The 23,357-nt window shown below is 35.8% G+C and overlaps 3 protein-coding genes across 3 annotated transcripts in view; 1 reads left to right on the forward strand and 2 right to left on the reverse strand.

The window, feature by feature from the left end:
• Positions 1-2,344, forward strand: part of TRMT13 (tRNA methyltransferase 13 homolog) — a gene marked incomplete at its 5' end in the record, with an annotated part of 5,687 nt that extends 3,343 nt beyond the window's left edge. The window contains 3 exons of the mRNA XM_031057868.1: positions 264-338; positions 1,220-1,634; positions 1,939-2,344. Of these exons, the coding sequence (XP_030913728.1) occupies positions 264-338; positions 1,220-1,634; positions 1,939-2,134 (686 nt within the window). The remainder of the gene's footprint in view (positions 1-263; positions 339-1,219; positions 1,635-1,938) is intronic.
• Positions 2,192-11,586, reverse strand: LRRC39 (leucine rich repeat containing 39). Its single transcript, XM_014307468.2, has 9 exons — positions 11,339-11,586; positions 9,031-9,217; positions 8,067-8,172; positions 7,471-7,627; positions 6,780-6,916; positions 5,190-5,335; positions 4,667-4,819; positions 3,489-3,628; positions 2,192-2,473 (listed from the first exon to the last, which is right to left on the reverse strand). Exons 2-9 carry the CDS (start codon positions 9,153-9,155, stop codon positions 2,418-2,420), a joined length of 1,020 nt encoding a protein of 339 aa, XP_014162943.2. The 5' UTR covers positions 9,156-9,217; positions 11,339-11,586; the 3' UTR covers positions 2,192-2,417.
• A 976-nt stretch (positions 11,587-12,562) lies between these two features.
• Positions 12,563-21,687, reverse strand: DBT (dihydrolipoamide branched chain transacylase E2). The gene is made up of 11 exons (XM_031057917.1): positions 21,610-21,687; positions 20,535-20,658; positions 20,288-20,363; positions 19,210-19,391; positions 18,737-18,864; positions 18,144-18,387; positions 17,201-17,367; positions 16,528-16,605; positions 15,302-15,493; positions 15,084-15,155; positions 12,563-14,237 (listed from the first exon to the last, which is right to left on the reverse strand). The coding sequence occupies exons 1-11, from the start codon at positions 21,670-21,672 to the stop codon at positions 14,070-14,072; spliced, it is 1,494 nt and encodes a 497-aa protein (XP_030913777.1). The 5' UTR covers positions 21,673-21,687; the 3' UTR covers positions 12,563-14,069.
• Between the last annotated feature and the right edge of the window lie 1,670 nt (positions 21,688-23,357).

The raw sequence follows: 23,357 nt of genomic DNA on the forward strand, positions 1-23,357 counted from the left end.
CACCTGTCAGCAGAAATGAATTAATGTCATATTAACCTTTCATAGGCAGTAGAGAAAGGCTGAAATGGTTAAATGTGCTTCCCAGCCACTGCATCCTATTCTTTTAATTTGTCTTAACAAAATGTGCCAATTAATGTATTTTTAGTAGTGGCAAACGTTGATTTCTAAGTGTGCTGAAATTATATTATTCAGAAAAAACAGAGGTGCAGGGGTAGTGGTGGATTGCATGGGGGTTTGTTGGTTGTTTTTTTTTTTCCTTCCAGATAAGGTACCTATTTTGGAGAAGAAAAAGTTACCAGTGGTAGGAATTGGGAAGCATTTGTGTGGTGCTGCAACAGGTATGAATTACAGATGTGTGAACTGCAGAAAGTCAGGATATAAAGCCTTACACTCTGAATAGACTGATCTTCCAAACTGTCCTTTTAAGCTGTTCTTGCCCTGTAAACCTTTTTTGTTGAACACAGTAATTATATTCTAAATATCTCTTGACTCCAGTGGAACAGTAAAAGGATAATAGGTGTAAGGACACTTTAGGCAGAAGGGAAGCCCTTCTTGCCTTTAATAGATTAGGACAGAGAACAGTGTGTGGTGGCAGGGGTCATGTATTTGAGAGTACTTTTATAGCACAGTTGCCTCTTCTTTGAAACAACTTTCTTTCTATAATTTTATTGGCTGTCTGCATATGTATCCCAATCACAAATAAGATTGTGTTTCTCTCCCAATAACTTTAACCTAACACAGTTTTTCTAATGTTATATGGCTACTCTGTGGAGAAAGACATCTCAAATAAGACACCTTTATAGGTAGCGTGACAGAGATGACACAGTTAAGCCTTTAAGAAGTACATGTGCATATTTAATAGACTATGTCCTGGATATCAAACTTTTAGAGCAAATGCTCATATGTTTTACAGGGAGGAGATTCTCCTACAATATGCCAATTTTTTAACCAAACTATTAAATTCACTTTTGCAGAACAAATATTTCAGAGGATAAGCTCTTATAAGCTCCAGAGAAACCACATTTAGGGTTTTCATGTTCTCAAAGCACGTTTGTAATTTTTAGTTATCATTGAACTTGCTTTTTGGCTTAATTTGTGATGTATAATTTTATATTTATTTGTGGGAACCACATTGCTGACCACGATACAGCCTGTATAAACAATGGCATGGTGTTTATGGATATTTTTTGTTTGGGGGGATGTATTTGTTCATTCCCAGATCTTGCTTTGAGATGCTTGGTTGAAAGTTACACCACTTGCTGTGATGGAAAAAATGAAGAGCCTGCACCAAAACGCTGCAGAGCTGCTCAGACAGAGGTGGCTCCTCACAAATCTGCTGGTAATGAAAGCACCACAGAAGACCATAAGCCTGTAGCTGGAATTGTTATTGCTCTGTGTTGCCATCACAAGTGTGACTGGACACATTATGTAGGCAGAGAGTTCTTTAAATCAGTAGGACTAGGACCAGTAGAATTCCATTATTTTCAGAGAATGAGTAGTTGGGCCACTTGTGGCATGCAAGAAACCACAGGCAAAGCTTCTACAAGTGAAGACACTGAAGATCAAACTCATGACACAGAAGAACATGAGCACACGCTCAGCAGGACAGCAAGTGGTTCTGATACTTTACAAGGGTACGTACATTTTCTTCCCTAGCAAATGGACTCCAACAGAAAAGCTATGTATAGTGGAACATTAAATTGTTTTGGGTCCTCAAAAGGACTAATTTTGCAGAAAATTTAATTACTAAACTTATATTTTACTTTAAAAATATTATTTTCATGGACACACATTTCATAATATTTCAACAGTCATGCTTACCTGACCGAAATGAACTTAAAATGGTTTCAGTAATTTTTCTAAGCTTAACTACTAATGTTAATTACCAAAACTATTTTCTGACAGCTGTTGATTCCTTCCTTCCTTTATGTGGAACAGGATACTGAGTGTTGAGGAGCGGAAGGAGCTGGGCTGCCTCTGCAAACGGCTGATTGATCACGGGCGGATTGAGTATTTACAACAGCAAGGATACAAGGCTGCACTGCAGTATTATACAGAGTCTGCTGTGTCCTTGGAGAATGTCCTGTTGACAGCTGTCCCAAATCCTTCTGTGATACCAGAGCCAACTATATGACAGGAGACAGATTTGGAATTGATAGGGAAAAAAAACAAACCCTATAAAACTCATCTGGGTTTTTATAAAAACGACTTCATTTCTTATAAAAAAAAAACCTGTATCATTTTTCCTGTACCCAAGAAAAGGTCTTCTATTTTCCAGTTTCAGTGGGAATTACAAATATGCAAACCAATTCTCATCAATGGAAAAATAAAATCCCTAAGAATATTTGAAACCTGTTGTAGCCTCTTTGCTGTGAAGAAGTGTACTTGATATTTTCTTCTATCCACAGTTACATTCTTTATTCATTAGGATTCATGACAGGAGGAGAACCAGAAGTACAACTTTCCACATTTCCTGAAAGAGAATAGATTAAAATAAGTTGACATACTTTATTCTCATTTTGAAGTTCAGAATAGCTTTGTATTTCCTCTGAAAATATTTAAGTAGGCCTAAGTACTTTGATCAGCCTGTGCTGCTAGAGAATCTATTCAGAAAGAAAACTTATGTCTAAAGTGTCATCTTGGTATATTTTTGCTAATTTGATAACTCATTCATGAAATCTTGATAAGAAAAAAGCTGGCTTAGTGTTCTAAAACGAGCATTACATTCATTTTTTAAGCCTTCACAAAGCACAGAATGAAGATCAGAGAGATCATTTTATATCTGCAGTGAAGTGTTTGCTGCAAGTAACAGCTGCCAACTGAATATCTGTTCCTAAGTGCTTATTTGGATCTCTTACTACAACATTAAAGCTGTTACCCCAGAGACAATGAACAGCAAATTTCTGTCATGTTTTAGAAATGGGATAAAACAGGGGGTGTTTGTTTAAGTGACTGTATTTTGTGTCAGGGAAAGCAAGTTGTGAGAAACATCTGTTTAGCAGGTGTTGATAGTGCATTGCTAAAAGATGTATCTTGGGAACATAGACATTTCTCATCTTCCTCTGGAAGTACCATCTGGACAACATCCAAAAATAGGAAAAGTTGAGCTTCATGAATTAAAGGATGCTAGAAGATCTTCACTATGTAAACTGACTAAATTGCAAATATGAAAGACAGTCATCAGCTTCTCTTTATCCATGGTATAGGTAACTCAGGCACATTTATTACAGTGCTCCATGGTTCCAGTATGTTCCTACCAGAATCTGTGCTCTTTGTGGGAGACCTACTGTGCCAACTCCTGTTAAAAGTGCCCCTGTCCTCAGTAAAAGCCTGTTTACAGATTATTTTTTTTTTGGAAAAAGTTATTCATTTATTAAGAAGGTTATTCATGTTTCATTTTTATACATATCCTAGGTTTTATTTATCCAGTTTATCCCTCTCTTCCTCACTGTATTATGGAGAGATCAGAATTAATAAAAAAGCCATACCTGTTTTCTTGAGTGATTCCTGGATGTACATGTGCATGAAGTCAATGCCAAACATTTCCTGTTGCTCCTCCTCGTCTGTGTTCTCACGCAGAGGGAGTGTTACCTCTAGCTCCAGTGGGTTGTCTCTGAAGTTGACAAATCTAGGAATTCACCAGAAAAGGTTAATCCTGCAGTTAGTTTTGTCCAAAGAAAATAATTCTTTTGAAACTGAATTAAGATTTCTCAAACACTCTTTTAAGCAGAAGGAAATTAAGTTCTTGTTATACTAAACTCACCACTCTATCATTAGTATTAAGTTAGCTAAGAAGATGCTTTATAACAGTAACTGATTGTGGTGGGAAAAAACATTGTGGTCCTCATAATTTTGTCTTCGGTTTCTGACCCCACTGTCAGATGTACTGATCTTTCACAAACAGGTGAGTGAATGAGAACAGTGCAAGTGGCTCCTCCCAGCTTTGCAATGCAGGAGCCAGTCCTGTCTCTCTTTATTCCTGTTCCATCCTTGGGCCTATGCTTGTATATATTTAGTTAAGGATGTTCTTCCAAAAGAGCTGAGGACAGGAATTGTCTTCCTGAGTTAGGCATGGTTTATGCAAACCAGCATTCTTTCTCTAAAACAGCCAGCATCCAATAATCCAAACGAAAATGCTAACAACAGGGAAGTTTCTGTCACAGTACACTAAGGAGTAGTTAAAATTTTACCAATTAAGATTTTACATTACTTTTTATTTTTTATATCAAGTACATGAGAGTTTCATCCATGTCCTTAAACCTAATAAATTTTGTTTAATTCTGAATGCTTGAATTGTCAATGGCAAAGTTCTACTTTTTGTCATTTTAATGCCTGCCACATTTTTCTGCAAGCTCTTGCTTTTAGAGAGTGATATCAAAGGGCAATTATAGTGGGAGGGCTAGGAAATTAGAAAATGTATTATAGTCTACTTTTCATGTGAGACTGTAACTATCATAATTTACATCTTTAACTAAGTTTCACTACACAGAGCTTACTTCACGAGATCCTTAATTGTTGTGAATCTGTGTAATTATGCTGATCTGTACAACTGTGGTAATGCCTTTTCCTCTCCCTTAGTATATCACTCTATGATCTACAACACAAGGGGGACTTTAAAAAGTATTTTCCACTTATTTTCACTTATATTACTGGTGCTTTTTCTTACCTCAGATTTGTCATGTCCTTCATACAAGCTGGAATATCCTTAAGTTTGTTGTTGCTAAGAACAAGAGTACTAAGATTTTTCATATTAACAATGGTTTCTGGCAAAGAGTTTATTTCATTCCTTTGGAGCCATAAGGTGTGGAGGTTTTCCATTCTGAAAAATAGGTATTTGTGCAGTAAATCAAGATTCATAGAATTATTCCTCTCAGTCATTAATATAAAATTAATTTTTCAGCCACATGAAGGACTCATAGTGCAACAAGTCTCAAGGGAAACCCCATATCCAAGATAATCACCTCTGTTCAAAAATGTGATTGACAATACGTAATTAACCTTATAGTTGATACTGAATTTATTGTTAATTGAATGGATTATTCCAGCTTATCCAAACATCACATTAGGGCTGATAAAATCTTGACTTTGGAGTGAAGTTAACATAAAAATTATCTTTAGAAGTAGTGTTTATTAATTAGAATTTCAGTACAGTGGAATTAAGACTAAGATGAGCTTTGAGCTGTGTTTACCTGTCAATTGCATCAGGAAGCTCCTGGAGTTTGTTTCCCCCCATATCTAACCATTCTAGATTTGGCATGTTGAGGAGAGCTGAAGGGATGACAGTAAACTGATTCATGCACAAGTCTATGTGTGACAGCTTCTTTAAATCACTGAGCTGAAAAGAAGGGGAGATTTAATGCAACTTTGTGTAGCTGCTGCAGCAGTACAGCAGTAATCTAGCAGTGTTAAGAAACATTACAACACATTTTGGAGCCAGTAAACAAATTGGTTTTGAGTTCCAATAGCTGATAGGACCTGACAATAACAGTGTTGCCTGGAAGGTAGATAGGTTGGGAACTGATAAGGCAGCAGAACTTTATCTCCCACCCAGTAGTGAGTGCCATAGTGCTGACTACAATGCAGATATGCCCCAAGCCTCAAGAAAAAGAATGGTAAAGACAGCGCTATCCTTAGAATTTCATAATCCATGCAATATGCCATTTTTTTGTTAGTCAAATATTTAGATTTTTATGTATCAAATTGCATGGACTGCATTTTTGAGTGAATCATGACATCTTTCATGCTGTGAAGTCTACTACCCTGGCAAGACATTCTAAAAATGCAACATAGTATCACAGCACCTAAGTCCTTTGGTGAATCATGCCTTCAGGTGCTTTTGCAATGTTCAAGTGGTATAAAGATGTTTTCTAGCAGATCTGGTGCAATAGCTTCAACACTGAATGCCTCTCAAGTGTACATAACCAAAACTTCCCAGTGCTCACATCACTGCAGTCTCCATTGGACAGAACTATGGATTTTCTACATTACACTCTGCCACCTGTATCCACATAGGTTTTGTAACTTCTGGATTTTGGTTAATAGTGGATATTTCCATTCTGAAGATTCTATGCTATTGCTATTTGGACTCACTCATTTTTGCAAGGCACTGATTGCTGTCAACTAGTGCCATGACTGTTTTTTTAACATAAATTAAAACAAGTAAATATGGTTACATACTTGTCATCCCTATCTAAGAGAGTAATAGTTACACATGCAGATCTTACATTTTGGTCTGTTCAAATTAAAGTTCAATAGTAGGTGAGTAGTTGTTTTCATTCTCTCATAATTGTTTTCAACATTGAGAACAGCAATTGTTCACCTCTGCACAGGCAGTTGTATAAATCACACAACCCCTTTTCAGATCTAGCTGTTCTGGTAAAGATGCTTACAGCTGTCTCCTGGTATGTGGTATGAATTTGTACTCTCAACCATAAAAGAGAACTTCTCTGTGCTAAGGCATCAGATTCTTAGTGGGCTAAATCAGTGATGATACTAGCCTAAACAAATTGATATGGAGTGTGTCACTGCCCTCTATGCACTGCCAAGTCATTTATCTGGCCAAAATAAAGACTGGCTCCTTCAGATACTCAGGTGTGTGTATGTGCTTCTCATGTGGCTTCAGTTTGACCAGTCATGGAAAGGTTGTTCACATCAGTGTGGAGTACTGTGAAATCACAGCTTCACAGCAAATCTGAAAACAGAAATGCAACGCGTAATGATAATTGGCTTTGGATAAATTCAAAATATGCAACAAACAAAACTAAACAGTTTGTCAAAACCTGAGGAGGAAGATCACAGATACTTCTGTTGACAGCCAGTTCCAGTCTTTCCAGACTGATGCAGTTACTTATTTCCTTAGGAACAGATTTTATTCTGTTGTAACTGAGAAGCAGCTCTTGGAGGCTGGTCAGCTGGCCTGCAGAGAGCACAAATGAGAAATGTTAATCTTTATCCTATTTGAAGCACTATTATTTGTTTTGCCTTATCCTTTTACTGTTATAAAAATGCTCTGTTTTCTCACGAAACAAAACAAACAAAAAAAATCACCAAACCGCAAATAGTAGCACCTCAGGACTCTTTAGTACAGGACTGCAATATAGTGGAGTGCTTCAAGAAAAAACCCAAAACCAAAAAATTGTGACTAGGCTACTCCTGCCATGGACTCAGAGCATTAAGTCTGTTTTTCAGTATCACTTTGCTGCATTCTGATGTCTAGCCCCTGCTGTGCAAACAGGTCCTTTTTTTGCCATGGGGAGCTTTCATAGTGATATGTCTCTTCCATCCAGCCCCATTTTTAGTTTATAGGGAATTTATGGTTTGGAAATCTCTATCTCGTTGTCAGATTTAAATAATCTGTTTTCTTACTACCCAATAGGATTGTTAGACAAGCAAAGGGCACAAAAATGGTACATTTGTGTGAGGCCAATTTTCTTAGAAAAGCAGCTTAAAATAAAAGAAAGCACAGCTCACCAATTTCTTTAGGTACACTTTCAATTGAGTTCCGGGATAGATCCAGAACAACAAGGCTGTGAAATCTTCCAATAAACTGAGGAATTTTCTGCAAACTAGTTCTGTGAAGCTGCCATTCCTGGAGATGGATTAGTTTCAATAAGCATGAAGGTAATGTCTACAACAAGAAACACAAACCAGAAGAAATTCAGCTTAGAATACAGGCTGAGGCAGAAGTTTTATTTGAAACACTAACAGCCTGTTCTGTTTCTTAAGCTATACTGTAACACTGAGGTTACAAAATGAATCCTGATAACTAAAACATGCTAGAAATAGCAAGGATAACTGATACGATTTTAATATCATACATAATCGGAAAAGGTTTACATTTATAAAGGTTTACATCAATATATTAGGAAAGGCCTCTCAGGACTAAAACCCACCCAGCTTGCTTTTACACTCCCTTTACAACAGTGTGTCCCAGTTCACTGTTAACAAAGCACAGTGAGCAGTTAATAGAACACAAATAGTACCACTGGAAGTGTAAAGTTGTAAATAGTAGTTTTCTAATGCACCAGTCATTCAACACAAGCAGCATTCATTCCTATCAACCCTACCTTCCATTCTTCTTCCTCTATCCTTAAAATTGCTCTTCCACCTTCATTAATAACTTTTTCTTTGAGCTTTGCTAAAGCAGCTCTCTCCTCCCAGACAAGCAGTAGCCTACAAGGGAAAAATCATCTGCCAGTGGTGCCACAATGAATACAGCCAATAATTATATGTTATATCCTATCTATTTTCTGGAAAAATACACAAGCACCTTATTGTCAAATAGCATTAATTTTATCTGGATGTTAATATACTATCAGTTGGAGCCAAGAAAAGCCCTTAATGTTTGGCTGAGGTAATTTAAAGGAATTCTATTTTACAGTTCTTTAAATCTGCATTTAGAAGGAGGACATAATTCACTTTCAACATGTTGCAGCAGGACCACAGAATATAAAGTCATGTGGAATTAAGTTCTAAAGCACATTTTGAAGCAGACTCCTAAAATGAAAGCCTTCCAGTCCACCACATATAAGTGCAAGAAAATAAGTCAATCAGCTTCTTTTAGCTTGATTTCCAAAGGATACCTTCACAAGAGTTATGACGAGGTCATTCTCTGTCTTTCTGCTTGTATTCTCCATGAATAACTTTTGAATTTGTTGTTCCACTTCAAACGCATCTGATAAATTAGGAGTACCAAAAATAGTATCCTAAACCTCTTAAAATGTCATAAAATTGCTGGCCAGACAGAACACCAAGCAACCCTGTTAATACCTCAGTGGAGAAGAAAGCATAACAAGTCTTCACTGGTTAGAACATTTACAGAGCAGAGGATTTTAGTATCCGAGTTCAGGGAATTTAATCTATAGACTAATATTTTTATCACAGACATTAGATAAATTCTAACCACTGGGAATCCTGCTGCAGTAACAACTAAGGAATTAGAGTCTGCATGAATTTGAAGAAACCAATTACAGTCTCCTGAAACGTAACATATGGTCTAGCTTTTCACATAAAGAGTTACAATTTACCTACCTTCCTGCAGACCTCTGCCTGAACTCCTTTTCTCTCTGTAATTCTTCATTTATCTTGTGTATTCTCACTTCCCAGAGTGTTTTCACAGCAGAGAATGTTCCCAGGCAAACTGCAGTTTCAGCCATGATCCTTTACATGTTCAGATTTGCTTGCAGGAATCTGACTGAATTTCAGGCTCAATGCACCACTTCAGGTACGGGTTACCAGATGGGGACAGTGACATTAAAACTAAAATACTGCGATACCCACTTCATTATGTTATCAAATGAGTTAATATAAAGAACTGACAGGATTCTATCAACTGCTTTTTCCACATAAAAATAGATAATTGCACCTAGTTAAATTTTATTATAATAAGAAATGATATTTTTGGAATCACTGAATTCTTCTTATTCAGTGAACAACGGCTTCTCTCATTCCTTCAATGGAAGGCTAAGTGTTGGCCATAATTATTAAATGCAGATTTGAGCATGTGTTCCCATGCCAGGAAGACATTAAACTGTTACCTGCAATCTGAGGCAGTTCAATTCTGATAGCTGCATTCTGACACCTACCTGATATAGATACTTGTCACTAAAGGAGTTTTGCACTTTACAGAAACGGAAATGTTCCTGGAAATTAATTAGTATACTTTATTTGCATTCATTTTTTTCATAGCTTAACTCCATACAATGCATTTTATAGTTAGTAATGCATTACCTTTAGGAAAATGTATTTAAATCCTGATTTCTCTTTGAACATTTGTGTATCCCTGGGTATCTGAATTCACATTTAAAATTCAACTCAGTCTAAAGTTTTGACATTATGTATCTTTTAGTGAGATAATTAATACATATTGTCCTGAAGAGCAGCAAAATAGGATACTCCCTTATTCTAATCACTGCATCCCTCTAAAAACCATTCTTATTGCCATTACTGGAGCCAAGATACTGATATTCAGATAAGCTTGCAGGGCTAAACTTCGTGCCAGCAGCAGTGTACTCTGAACACTGATGATCTGAATGCTCCCTTTCTAACTTTTTACTGATACTTGTAGTGGCAAGTAAGAAAAATGTCCTATATATGCTTTAAACTAAAAAAGTAAGGATAACTTTCTTCCAAACAAGCAGGTAGGTAACAACAAAAGAGAAATTTCATGTCTTTTCATACATATATTTCTCTACAATAATTGTTGCAGGTGTGTCTTTTAGAACCAATCTTTTTTTCATATTTGTTTCTGTTATAATTTTGTGTAGCCTGGATAAATCACAGTTGCTTAGTGATCATTTTTGTGCTCAAACTGGCAGTCATTCTATTTTATGTTTACATGTACTTATTTGTAAAGTCTGAAATTAAGTCAAAATGTGCAGGCAAATAAAATGTAAAATGTCAGGATTGCTTCCTGTTGTAAAGACAGCACAAAATCAAATTATAAAGCTTGAATAAAGAAGAATCTGGTCTAATGCACTAATATTTATGATTCTTATGTGTTCTCTGTTTGTTAAGGAAAAATGGCAGGATTTGACAAGTGATACAAATGGCAACCCCAGCGTGGCAGTGCAGTCTGCCCTTTGGGTTCTTACAGAGGGATTGGATTTTTTCCTGTAAAGAGAGGGCTGTATATTTTTTCCCTTCCCCACATAAATGTGATCACATTTACTAGTTTGAAGGATTAACTTCTCTTTCAGTTGTCATCAGAGTAACTACCCTTCCCAGTCCCCATCCCAACATGCAACAGAAATGCTATGTATGCATGAAGTTTTTGCTCCAGTCAGTGGTTACAATTCAAATTACCTGATTTTTTTCAAGATTAAATTTCTATTGAGATCAAGTGATTAATTAATCTATCATTTCTTGTTGTTTAGAGACATTTTTTGAACTACAAGCCCTCTTAGATAGAAAACTAGAAATCTTTTTATATAAATTGTGCAGAAAAGAGACATTTTTTAATAGTTGTACTACCAAACCCAGTATCATACTATACAGTCAAACCAATACTTATTTCTAGTAAAGCTTACTCTGGGCAACTCTCTTTCGGATATCATTCAACAAATACTGCCTTAGAACCAAGAAATATCAAAGGACCTAAGTATATGACTATTTTCAGCATGGTTTAATCATGTAACTGGGTTCCATCAAAAAGGTCTTGTTCTTAGACCTTATTATTCATCAAGAAAATAAAAAACCATAATAATCTTCCATCACAGCCAACAATTTAGAAGTGAATTCCCAAGCATGGCTGTAAAACAACTGCAATTTCACTCCCAAGTAATCAGATCTCTCAACAACTTCACCTCCAAGCATCAGAAAGAGTTTAACAACAACTCACCTTAATTATTTGGTGTTTTCAAGGATTTTCTGTGACTCATTGCTTTCTGGACAAGAGCAGAGACAAATTATGAATCTTGTCTGCATTACCAAAGCCATTTAAAACTCTCACTCAGACTCCAATGCAATGTCAGTCTAGTTCTAATTTTAACCTATGCTGAGAATAGAAGGCATCACATGAGGCATTTTGCAACCCCCCCCCCCAAGCATTTACCACTGTTGAAGCCTTCCCAGTTTGCTGAGTGTGACTGGGCTCCCCTAAATTGGACTTCCATTAACAGAAATTGAACAAAGGAATATTGTTATGCTACACAATAAGTTTGTTTTGAATTAAAAATGACAATTAGAAATAAAAAAGGCTAGTATTGAATTAAAAATGACTGCTTTCTTTACTAATGTTTCTCTGAGCTTCAAAATGCTATTAAACAGCAACATTGACTAAACAGATGAGAAAAGGTATTACATCACTTAGTATTTTACTCATTACTTTTGCCAATGCTGAAGAATTACTGCAAATTTTCAAAGTCCAGACAGAAAAGTAATCTTTACCAGGATGTGCAGAGGGGTTATTACTCACCCCTTTTCATAGTTCTAATCATGAAAAATATTTAACATTCTATTTCTTCAACTAGCCCTCGGAGAAGATAAAAGAAGAACAAGTCTGTCAGAATCTTTTACTTCAATCAAATGGGAAGAGAGACAACAATAACTACATGGTCACTATTGGAGGCAGAAGCCATAAAACTGGATAGTTCTAACCAATTGAGCTGGAGTATAAAATGTGAAGATTAAATTTTAAAAGTATAATTAATTTGGTTATAACTCTATCACACAGAACTTTATAACAAAAAACCCAACCCTCTCCAGCCCACAAACAACTAAATACATGAATACCATTACCTACTTAAAAAGACACTAAGTACTTTAGCTTTCAATCTTCTCCTTGTGTAAGTGAAATTATTCTGTCTTAAGTATTTCAAAGTAATTTTATTGCTTTCTTTCATACACTTCTATTTCCCCAATATATTTTCTCAGTAATCATCGGATTAAAAAATATCCTAAGCCTTCAGACTAAGCCCTTACCACAACAATATACTTGTGGAAAAGTAGACATTAGGCTGTGTTCTTCTGTAGCCTTGAGTACAGTATGTTCTTTAAGGCAAGAAGAAAGAGTTTGAGTCACCCATACAGGATTGCCTGCATAAAATTCACAAAAAAACCAATGTTTTGTGGCTTTACATTTTTTATTAGGAATAAATAAATCTGATAAAAATGAAATGGGTGATAAGCATGATATAACAGTCAAACTTCACAAGAAATGACCTTTATATAAAAGACCCTTATAGCACAATAGAAATATTAATAGCACCTTACATGGATGCGCCACACTCCATACATTACCAGCTTTTCTCTTATTCAGTCTCAGCATCATGGATAGCAGGGACTCTACCTCTGGTAGCCTGTCTCACATCTTCACAGCTAAATGCAATAGACAACTTTGGTCTATAATTTTGAAGAATGCTCCTGTTTTTGATATATCTAAAAAAAGGAGAAAATATCCGTTTTGTGCATTACAAATTTATTTTTAAGGCTATGTAACAATCTTTTCTCATGTCTATGTGAAACTTATGGGTTTAGAAGGTATTTATATCCAACAGTTTTCTTCATATCTCCCATTAAATCAGCAGTGCAATCCTCATGATCTGTTTATTTTACCTTAAAGCCACATAAGTTTTCTGCTGTAAAGCCATTAATTTGAACCTATTCATTATGTGCCTCGTGTCTGAGTTTAAGAAGTCCTTATCTCACAGTAATTTTTAATATCCATTCTTTGTTTAATCTGATTAATCGATCAGATTCTAGTATCTGAATATCAATAACAGAATGCAAGATCATGATCAGCTTACTGTCAGGTTTACCTAATGAGAGAATAATAAAACAAGATCCTTCTTTTTTATTTTGTTTTCTCTTTCTTTCTCATTTCATTTTAACAGACAGATGCTTTCTATAAAAATCAAAAATAACTGGAAAGCATTAAGGGCTGAAACTACTTTCAGCCTTTAAAAATACAGGATATTCTAGAGAGTATTAAGGCCTTGATAGTTATAAATCAGTGTTGTCAGTAAGCATTTGAATAAATATGGCCTCTTCATTTACAGTTTGATAAAGAGTACCTGTGCAAGTAATTGCCAGAAAAAGTGGATTAGCAAAAGACTTAAGAGGTTAACTCAGTTAAACAACAAAAAGCTCTCTGGACATCTTACAGCAGAAGCATTAAAGGCATTTTATTTGTACATGATTTTTGCATAATCCCTTTTAGGAATTCAGATATTATTTGTTAAAACAAATTTATGTGTCCAAAATAGAAGAACTATGAGTACTCCCCTCCAAAATTTCCCTTCAGATTATAAATACTGCAGGTGTAGAGCAGTGGCACTCAGTCACACCAGCCTGACAATCATTGTTATAAAAGGCAAAATAAAGACATTCCACCACCACATTCAGAAGCTGTGACCTACTCAGGTTGACAGTCTGCTGTAGATGAAATTACAGCAATACAAAATGAAAGAAGCAACAACTAATTGTGACTGGTATCAGCTGTTGAGAACTTTCAACCACATAACATTATTATATAATGCACGTAGCAAAGGGCACATGTTAGCAGAGACAGCTTGTGTAACTATTCAGTCTAATCCACAGAGTTTAAAGGCATATTCTAGCCATGGTTTCCTTTATTTAAGGTCCAGCAGCATTGAAGCAGGGTTCTCCAAGTAAGATTTCCACAAGTTAGAAAACCGGGCCATGGTAGCTCCATCAATGATGCGGTGATCAGCTGACCAACTCACATTCATTATTTGTGCTTTAAATACTTCACCTTTGCTATTAAACCGAGGAAGAACCTAAAAATCAGAGGAAGAACAAAACAGAATTATTAAATACTTTCATTAGCAAATTTGCTTTTTCTTGTTTTTGCTAATTTGTTGATCTAAATTACAACATTTTGCTGAATTAGACAGACAGCAGTAGCACCATGCTAAAAACCAAGACCTTTCCATTACTGTTTGTGCTGTGGATTAGAATATATTGCAATCCTGCATAATAAACAGTCACAGCCTTTTTCCACCATCATGGAAATCCTGAAGTAGTAAAAGGTCTTCTTGACTCCAAAGTTTCTTCCTGAATACTTTATTGCACTGTTAGTTCTCAAAGTGGCAGTTTCTTTAAAGCACCTCTAAAAAAATGCTCAGAGGAAGAACATAGAGGTAATTTCAGTTAATACTAATTTCATTTCCAGCACTGAGCTCCAATGTCTATATTAAAGAATTAAACCCCGAGATTCAGAAAATATAAAAAACTGCCTTCACATCCAAAATTCTCTATGGATTCAGCTACCTGGCTTATGAAATTGAACTTCATTTTCAGAATACTTCTCAAGTTTTCTCCCTCCTGATAGCAAAATTGCTATTGTCATGTTGCAAAACTTGCAAAACTGTATTTATATTTTTTCTTACTAACCCGAAGGCTAAACATAGATGTGATAAAAAGAATTCTGGAAAATAAATACAAATCTTTGGTGTAAGAGACTTCTAATTAAACATTTGGTATGTGCATCATCATTTGAAAACACCACAAACTTTTCAGTCATGAGCTATGCATTTTCTCTACAACAAAGACAGGCTCCATGCTCCATTTGTGTTAAGATGACCTTAGCTAACACTCTCATCACTGAGATAAAGTGAATATACCTGTATCTTTCCAAGTGCTCCAATAGCTACTTCAGGAGGTAGTATCACTGGTTTGGCATAAGTGCCGCCAATCTAGAAAAGAAAAAAATGGGGTTATTATTTAAGAACTTTTTTTAAGCAGATTGCCTCTTGAATTAATTGCTACAGATTTTGTTCTTGGCATATTAAACTTCAGAAAAGCTGCATTTCAGAAGCAGCTCCATTTTCCCTGTACTTACTGTGCCAATATTTGAAAGGGTGAATGTTCCCCCAGTGAGGTCACTTGTTCCCAGCTGGCCTGCAGAGCCCAAGGACTGGAGGCGATTTAATTCCACAGCAATGTCAAACACACTGCAGACTTGAACATTTTTCACGTTTGGGACAATTAAACCTTGCTCTGTGTCCATTGCAACTCCAATGTTGTGTGAAGCCTGCAGCAAGTGCCATTAACCAGACATTAATACGAGCTGTCAACATAAAATGTATTTTAGGTAAAAAGCCACTTCAATCACACTTTCCTTATTTATCTTTTTAACCTGGAAAATGTTGTATTTAGTAAGCAACTCCTGCATACAACTTTGAGGGGAGAAAAGGATATAATTTTTTTAAAATTAGCCTCACATCTGCAAACTGTAAATTGATGTTGACAATTCCACCTTCAGAGAATACAAAGTCCTGAAATCAACTTCACACTGAAAACATTGTACTTTAGGATGATCATATGTGTAACAAAACATAAATAACATATTTTAAAGAGAACACTAAAATTAAAAAGAAGAAAAAAAAGAAATTTGGTGTGTTCATAGTCATCTAAAAACACCATAAACTTTTCAGTCATGAGCTATGCAGCTTTTCTGCAACAAAGGGAGACTCCATGTTCCATTTCCACTACAGATGATCTTAGCTAACTCTCTTTTTATGTTTTGGAAGGAATATAAGGATGCTGAGAGATATTTATAAAACAGCCCCAAAAAAGTTTGTATTGCAAGGTGCAAGTACACATCACTTAAGAAAATAGATACTTGCTTCCCAGAAGTATCAATCCAGCAGCTTGTATAAAACTATGTAACTTTTATCAAGACTGTACTTTAATATATAAGGGTTGAGTGTTGGAACGGTTGAACTATCGTGCACAAAAAAACCCAAAAATTGTTGTATTATATTTAAAATGTTCTCATTTTAAAAGCTTGGCCCACATTCAGGTGAAAAATAGGAAATAATATATTATTATGCATTTTTGAGGCAAGTCTGAATAACAAAGTTATTGTTTAGTTACTTTTACCTAAAAAACTAGCGAAATAAGGCCAACAACAAAGCAAATCTAGATCTCAGAATCTGAAACACAAATTATTTTCCTGCACAACCCTATAATTTTTGGTTCTTATAATTAGCTCAGACATTCTGAAAGGCCCCTGTTAGACACTACTTTTCACTTTCTGCTCACATTTATCCATAGTTTACAAACCTTATATGTGACATTTTGACAGTTCTCATCCAAAGAAGCATTAAGAATGGGATACTGCAGCAATCCCAGAGAGGCTGCCTGTTAAATATAACAAAAGAGAACAAAATAGATTTTTAGATTTTATAAGCAGAGAGCTCCATGGAAAAGAAGTAATGGTAGGATAAAATTTAGATTAATAACAACATGGAATGAGTGTTTAGGCAGCACTCTGAGTGCTATAGCATAACCAGACTAATCTGTACATTCACTGCACATGAACACAACTGCCTGCTTTTCTGAACAACAGAAGGAACAACAGTCAGTGACCTAAGGGATTCATTACCAATACAAAGATTATAATCATAACACCAACAAGAACAATGATGCATTTCATATGAGCTCAAAAAATACTGACAATTTCAAAAACTTGTTTTGTGTGATTCAAACACCTGGTAATGCTTACCTCCATATTAAATTATGCTGAAGGCACTCTATCCTTTCCCATTACTATTTCAAAAACTTCAATGACACTATATAACTCTAGCTGCAATTCCAACTGTAAATTGATAAGTGGCTCAATAGACAAAAAACCAGTTTTCCTGAAATGTGCCATAACTCAGATGATAGAGATACATCTACAACAATCATTGAACAGATATAAGTACTCCATACAGGGCTCTGCTGCAGGCCTCACCTTTATGAAGAAAGGCATAAAGGAAAGCTTAACTCCACGCATTTCCGCTAGAGGCTTCAGCTCTTCTCGCAGCTGAACAAGCTGAGTCAAATCAATCTCATCAGAATAACCAAAGTGGGGGATCTTCAGGGCTGCACTCATAGTCTTTACCATGGCCTTCTGAAAACCTGGAAAATATTAATTGTCTTCTTAAACCAACAAAATGAGCTTCTGTGAAGTAATGGTGAAATTTCATCTGTTTCCATTAACCAAATGACGTAACTTACAAAAACCAAACCAAAGCCAAAGCATGACCGAAGAAGAACAGCATAAAGAGCACCTACTGAGTTATTGAGTTCATAGAACTCAATTTTGATGACTGTAATACTTCAGATTATATTACTGCATCTCTCTCCTATGTATGTATAGATTTTAAATCATAATATGATAATCTGGATTATGCTTTCCAGCCTCTCCAAATAAACACTGCTTGAAAGGCAAGCAAAAAAATGTTAATCTTCCCCTTTTAATGTGATTTTTTTGTTACCTTAGTGTCTTTTATGGCACTATTCTCCAGAACAGGTATGAATGTTACTCACATAATAGTGCAGTATGCTTTTACTAAACACTGATAATCACTTAAATTCACTGCGCTTCACCACTAATTACATAATGATTCCTACCATGACAAATCCATGTTTAGAATTCCTACCTGTTTCAACATACACTTGAAGAATGAGCAAGTACAATTTGCAGACCAACTCCATCCAACCAAAACATGAACAAATATTTAATAAAATAATTTCAGCAGAAATGCTTCTTACAGAGAATGTTTTCCTGAATGCTCACTTGCATAACAACCACATGAAACACACTCCTATCAAAAGGAATCAGCTACTCACAGAGCAACAGGTACTGGTAGTCTACCGTGACCATGGCCTCAAGACTATATTTCATGATTTACCTGTTACAGGTTCAGTTTTATCTTTTCCTGCAAATGCAATGGGTCTGGAAACAGGTACGGGAATTTTGCGCGCTTTGTCCTTTGGAGCAGCTGGCACAGCCTCTGCTCTCCGCTGAGGTGGGACAATTTCAGCCTTCGGGGATGGAGGTAAAATAGCTCCTGTTTGTTTGGCCAAATAGTTGAGTATATCTTCTTTAAGGATTCTGTTATCCTTTCCCGTCCCAACCACTTCACTCAATTTAATCTGAAAAGTACATAACAAGCAGTGATCTTTTAGTTTTACAGCAACATAAAAATATCTTCTATTGTGAGCTATGGTTAAAAATTATTCCCATTTCTCATCCAACATATTTGCAGTTTTCTGTAGTTTATTAGGTATTCAACATAGTTCAAATCATCCAAAAGTCCCACTAGTCCCACTAGGTATTTGACTGCATACTTCAAGCACAATCCTCTTCATTTCTACAACAGTTTTCACACTGTAAAATGTATTTGAGAACAAGTGTTTCCTCTAGATCAGTGCTCTTCTAGTCAGTCAAACTGCCATGTAAAAGCTGGGTAAAATGCAGCAGGACCTTATTCAGCAAACCTACATTGTTCTCCATGGCCAGGCGACGAACTGCAGGGGTTGCCAATGTTTTGTGGCCTTTTATCTCTTGGTGAGTATGCTCTTCATGAGACATAGGAGGTGTTTCAACAACATCTTCTTCCGAAGCAAGACCTGCAAATGAAAAGAAAAATATTAACTTTACTACATTGTAAGCATTTGTTAAATTCCAAACTCAACCATTCTGTGAAACCTGAAGTTTTTACGATTTACTTTGAGTTAATGTGGATGGGAACACAGCTTACTAAAGGCTGCTGCTTAAGCTAAATATTCAAGAGGAAATGTCTAGGAGATTTTAAACTTTAATAAATATCACAACTTTCTCTACTCAAATTCCTTGACTTTATAAAGGGAAAAAAATCTTTCAAGATTTTCAGGAGGAAAAAGCAAGCTTCTCTGCCACTGATTGTTTTATGACAAGAAACAAAATATGCATGAGAAAAAAATGGCTTACAATACCTTTTGAAGCATCTATTTCAATGTCCACTAGCGGTTTTCCAACATAAGCAATATCATCTATGCTGTAATGGAGTTTTCTGATGATGCCATCGTAACGACTGGTGATAGTAACAGAGGCTTTGTCACTCTGCACCTCGCAAATGCTGTCAAACTGAGACACACTGTCACCTTCCTTTATGTACCTGGGAGGAAAGACACTACTGGGCTACTGGGAAACACAGTCAATGTAAAAACCTGTTCTGTGTATTCCTTTGCTAAGTTCAATAACATACATCCTACAATATGGAAGTGCATTCCAGATGAGAAAACAAAATTTACATACTGGATATGATGGCTACATGCATTTTGTCTGACTGCCACAGAACTCTTTGTTGGGTGAAATGACAAAATTATTATTAATATCATTACACATATATTACATTTACTTTAGTAGAGTTTTCCTGACAGATTATAAAGCATCTATAAATAACAACGAGCCCAGTTTAATCTGAATGCAAGGAAGTTGTTGGTTCCAACATATCAATATACAATCAGTTTCAGAAAGGAAATGGATAGTAGGGAACACTGTCTTCCATGCAAAGAGAGGTATTTGTACAAAGAACAAGGCCTTTCAACACTGCCTTCCTTCACGGTACACTTTGATTTTGTTTCATCCATGCATCATTGGCTTTTTGCAAAGAATTTAGAAGTGTAAATCTTTTACTAAAGGCAACAGAGGAGGGGTACAGGATAAAATTATGTGCATTCTTTAGACTAACCATTTGTTTCTAAAGCTAAGTTTAAGTAAACATAACAAAAGACAGGCCACCTGAACACAAAAAACATCAATCACTGAAGGAAAAGCCTGTATAGAGGTGCAGCCCTTTCCTTCCAATTTTTCCACTCACAAATATATGAGACTGCAAACAAACAAAATAAAAAGCTCAGTATGTACAAGGTTCCAAAATGTGCAAAATGAAACCTGAAAAACCTCACTAGTAACCCAAAAAATATTCTCAGATAACTCATTGATCATACAGCTAAAGCTGCTAAACTACCTGCTGATCTCTTAGTGTATTTCCAGGAAAGCAGAGCTTACCATTCTTTTACAGTCACCTCTGTAATTCCTTCTCCAATGTCAGAAAGCTTAAACTGGACAATTTGGCCACAAGACACTTGAAACAGAGAATAAGAAAATATAGCATGTTTAATATTAAATACAAGCTACCAGACAGAAAATCTGAATGCATCAGAAATAATCTACATACCAGCCATATGCAAACCTCTAACATAACACTCATAAAATAGCAAAATAAAAGAAATTATTTTATTATGAAAAAGATTACCAGCAGATGTTCTGAATAATCGCTGTTGATGACTAAACTTGAGGGCAGATTTGTCAAACACGCACACATATTTTGATTTTATAAAGCGAATGCTGCTGCACGATCTAACGCGATGAATGCAAACCTGGGGAGAAAATCTCAAGGGTTAATACAGTGGAGGTAGAGCCCATTTAATATTCCCCATCTAACAGTCAGACTAAAATAGTTTCCTTCTAGTCTACGTAAGAGAAGTTCTTATGGAACACAATTGCACTGAATACATTCTTGAACATACAGTAACCTTTACATTAGCAAAAGCTTTGCCAGGTTTTAGCTTCTTTCAATAACACAACACATGGGGAGATCAAAGCCACAGAGACATAACCAATTAACAAAAATCATGACAGCATTTGATGAGTGATTCATTGCTATTGTTTCTCTCAGGAATTAGCTCAATCAGGACAGGCACACAAAAAGCACACACACTATCAACCACATCAGATAGCTGAAATACTCCTATCCAGGATGAATGCTGGAAGGCTTCCCTAGACTGCACAGAAAACCAGCATATTTGTCCCATCAGAGTTGATCAGAAGTACTAATTAGAAAGGAAATTCACACCAGAGGGCCCAGAGAGTGGCCCTTTCATTTTTGTTCCTGTATAGGAGGCAATCACCTTCAAGTAAACATCATTTTACATCAGCTTCAATGATATTTTTGTAAGAACTGGCCATGAGATGGTTTTCTCTTATGGTTACAATTATATTTATCCAAAAATCAACTTTAAAGAGTCTAAAGAATTTTCTGAAAGATTCTTCAGACAAAACTTTATGTTTTAAAGCCTCTTCTAATCAGGCATGATTGTGATCATAAGCAAAGTTGGTAGTGCTTGCATTGACATAAACAGGTATTTTATTAAGCTCAACACAAGTTAGTTCAGACACATTCTTATCCAGTAAAATTTATCAAATTTCATGTAATTTTGGTGTTATGTTGTCTAAGAGTGCTGTATAATTTATAAAAATAACAATTTCTCTGTAGATACTATCTCTAACTAATTTAGAGATATGAAAAAAATTCAGGTGCTACAATGTACCTCAAGTAGCTCAAAACTGTAAAATTTAGAAATTATCTTCTTAGAGGAGCCAGAAAACAGCATACCTGCATGGGAAAGTTCATTTTAACTTCTTGTTTAAAAAATCCTTTCAGTAATTACAGAGCATATGAAACTTCTTGTTTCCCTCCCCACACCCCAAACTGTTCAACTATTTGCTATCACTTTTCACTGTTTAAAAAGTACATTATTCAGCAGGCCATACAATTCTGAACTGACAATGTACTAATTTTCTGTATTATTTAACCCAGCAATGCAAGTTATATTTAATATTCTCTTTCTTTAAAGAACAAACATTTATACAACACAGTCTATCATGATGGACACAACAAAGTTATATCATTTGAGTTACCTTTCAGTTGCCTGCCACTAAGATGGTACCTACTGATCTAGAATGAGTATTTTTCTAATTCCTATAACAAGCAAATAGAAAAATCTTTTCATTAATCCTCCAAACAGCTTTCCATATTCAATAATCAGGTAACATGGCAATTTCAAGCTATGAAAAATCATACTCTAGGAATACATTTAAAATTCACATTACAAAACCGGTATACAATTACATCTTCACAATCCTATTTTTCTGCTATCTTTAATTCTGCGTTTCTTCCCACTTGAAGATTACATGTTTACATAAAAATGTTACCAAAAAATTGTTCAACTAGATCTTTTTGTCACAAACTTGCAAAAACTCTCTTTTCTCTTTACATGACCCTAAATGAAAAACATTCAGTATTTACCTGTGAAGATGATCACAAGGAGCACATCAAATCTCTGAACTATTTCTAAATGTGAAGTTTCACAATGATTTCCATGTGATTTTTAACCTTTGGTTACCAATGCAGGTAGTGAATTAGTAATGTCACTGCCAAAAAAAGAGACTGGTGTTGTTATTGAAGAGTTACCATGCTGTTTCATATTATATCTGTAGGAAAAATTCAAAACTACTGCATTTTTAAAACTGAAATATTTCTTGTTTTAAGTTTTGCAGATTCCCTAGCAAAAAGTTGCTGTGCTAGCATGTTAAAGTAATAATACAGGACACAATCTCTTCACAGAGCAGTGTTCATTACAAATAAGGAAAAAATTAAAATCCATAAAACAAAGAGACTGTGCTTACAATTTCAGCATTTAATCACCATAATACTGGTGTAATGCCAAGCAAGGAAATAAAAATGGCACATAAAAGACAAAATTAGCTCTAATATCCATAGCATATCCATCTATACCCATCCAGTTTGATGTCTGGAAAAATCTATCAGTTAACCCCAAAGATAACTGCTAGTACTGAGCATGTTAATGTGGCTACTGTTACACTAAACAGCAGCTTAAAGGCAACACTGCCACAGCACGGTAACACCTTCCCTGTGCAAGCCTGGGATGTGCAGAGTGACTCTGGCAAAAAGGAGCTGAGGGCCACCGAGTCCCTTGCTGAGTCTGAGGCCACAGCAGCCTGGCTGACAGAGCATGGGCTGACCCCAGCCAAGGGGGCAGCTGAGGGCACTCACGGGAGCTGCCTTGCCTCTCAGGTTCAGCTTTGCTTGTTTCCTTAAAAACAAGCCAACTCCAGCTGTCTAAGTTACCACTGATCCTGAAAATGTAGGCTGGCCTCAGACTAAAATAGTTTTAAGCAGCCTGGAGAGAACTGATTACCTGATGGAGTAACACTAAATTTCCAAGTCAAACTGAACAGTTCAAGCTCACAGACAATGACTTTGCATTAAAGGTTA

The sequence above is a fragment of the Geospiza fortis genome, unplaced genomic scaffold, assembly GCF_000277835.1.
Source record: "Geospiza fortis unplaced genomic scaffold, GeoFor_1.0 scaffold403, whole genome shotgun sequence".
NCBI classification, from domain to species: domain Eukaryota; kingdom Metazoa; phylum Chordata; class Aves; order Passeriformes; family Thraupidae; genus Geospiza; species Geospiza fortis.

Coding starts and splice junctions, on each gene's coding strand:
- LRRC39 (XM_014307468.2), bottom strand. CDS start 9,155: ATGGCTGAAACTGCAGTTTGCCTGGGAACATTCTCTGCTGTGAAAACA. Junction 8,173..9,030: donor AGGCAGAGGTCTGCAGGAAG/GTAGGTAAATTG, acceptor TTTCCCTTGTAG/GCTACTGCTTGTCTGGGAGG. Junction 4,820..5,189: donor CTTCCTGATGCAATTGACAG/GTAAACACAGCT, acceptor CCTATTTTTCAG/AATGGAAAACCTCCACACCT.
- DBT (XM_031057917.1), bottom strand. CDS start 21,672: ATGCTGTTTTCTGGCTCCTCTAAGAAGATAATTTCTAAATTTTACAGT. Junction 19,392..20,287: donor GAGGTGACTGTAAAAGAATG/GTAAGCTCTGCT, acceptor CTTTCCTCCCAG/GTACATAAAGGAAGGTGACA. Junction 14,238..15,083: donor GAGCACTTGGAAAGATACAG/GTATATTCACTT, acceptor TCTGATTTTTAG/GTTCTTCCTCGGTTTAATAG.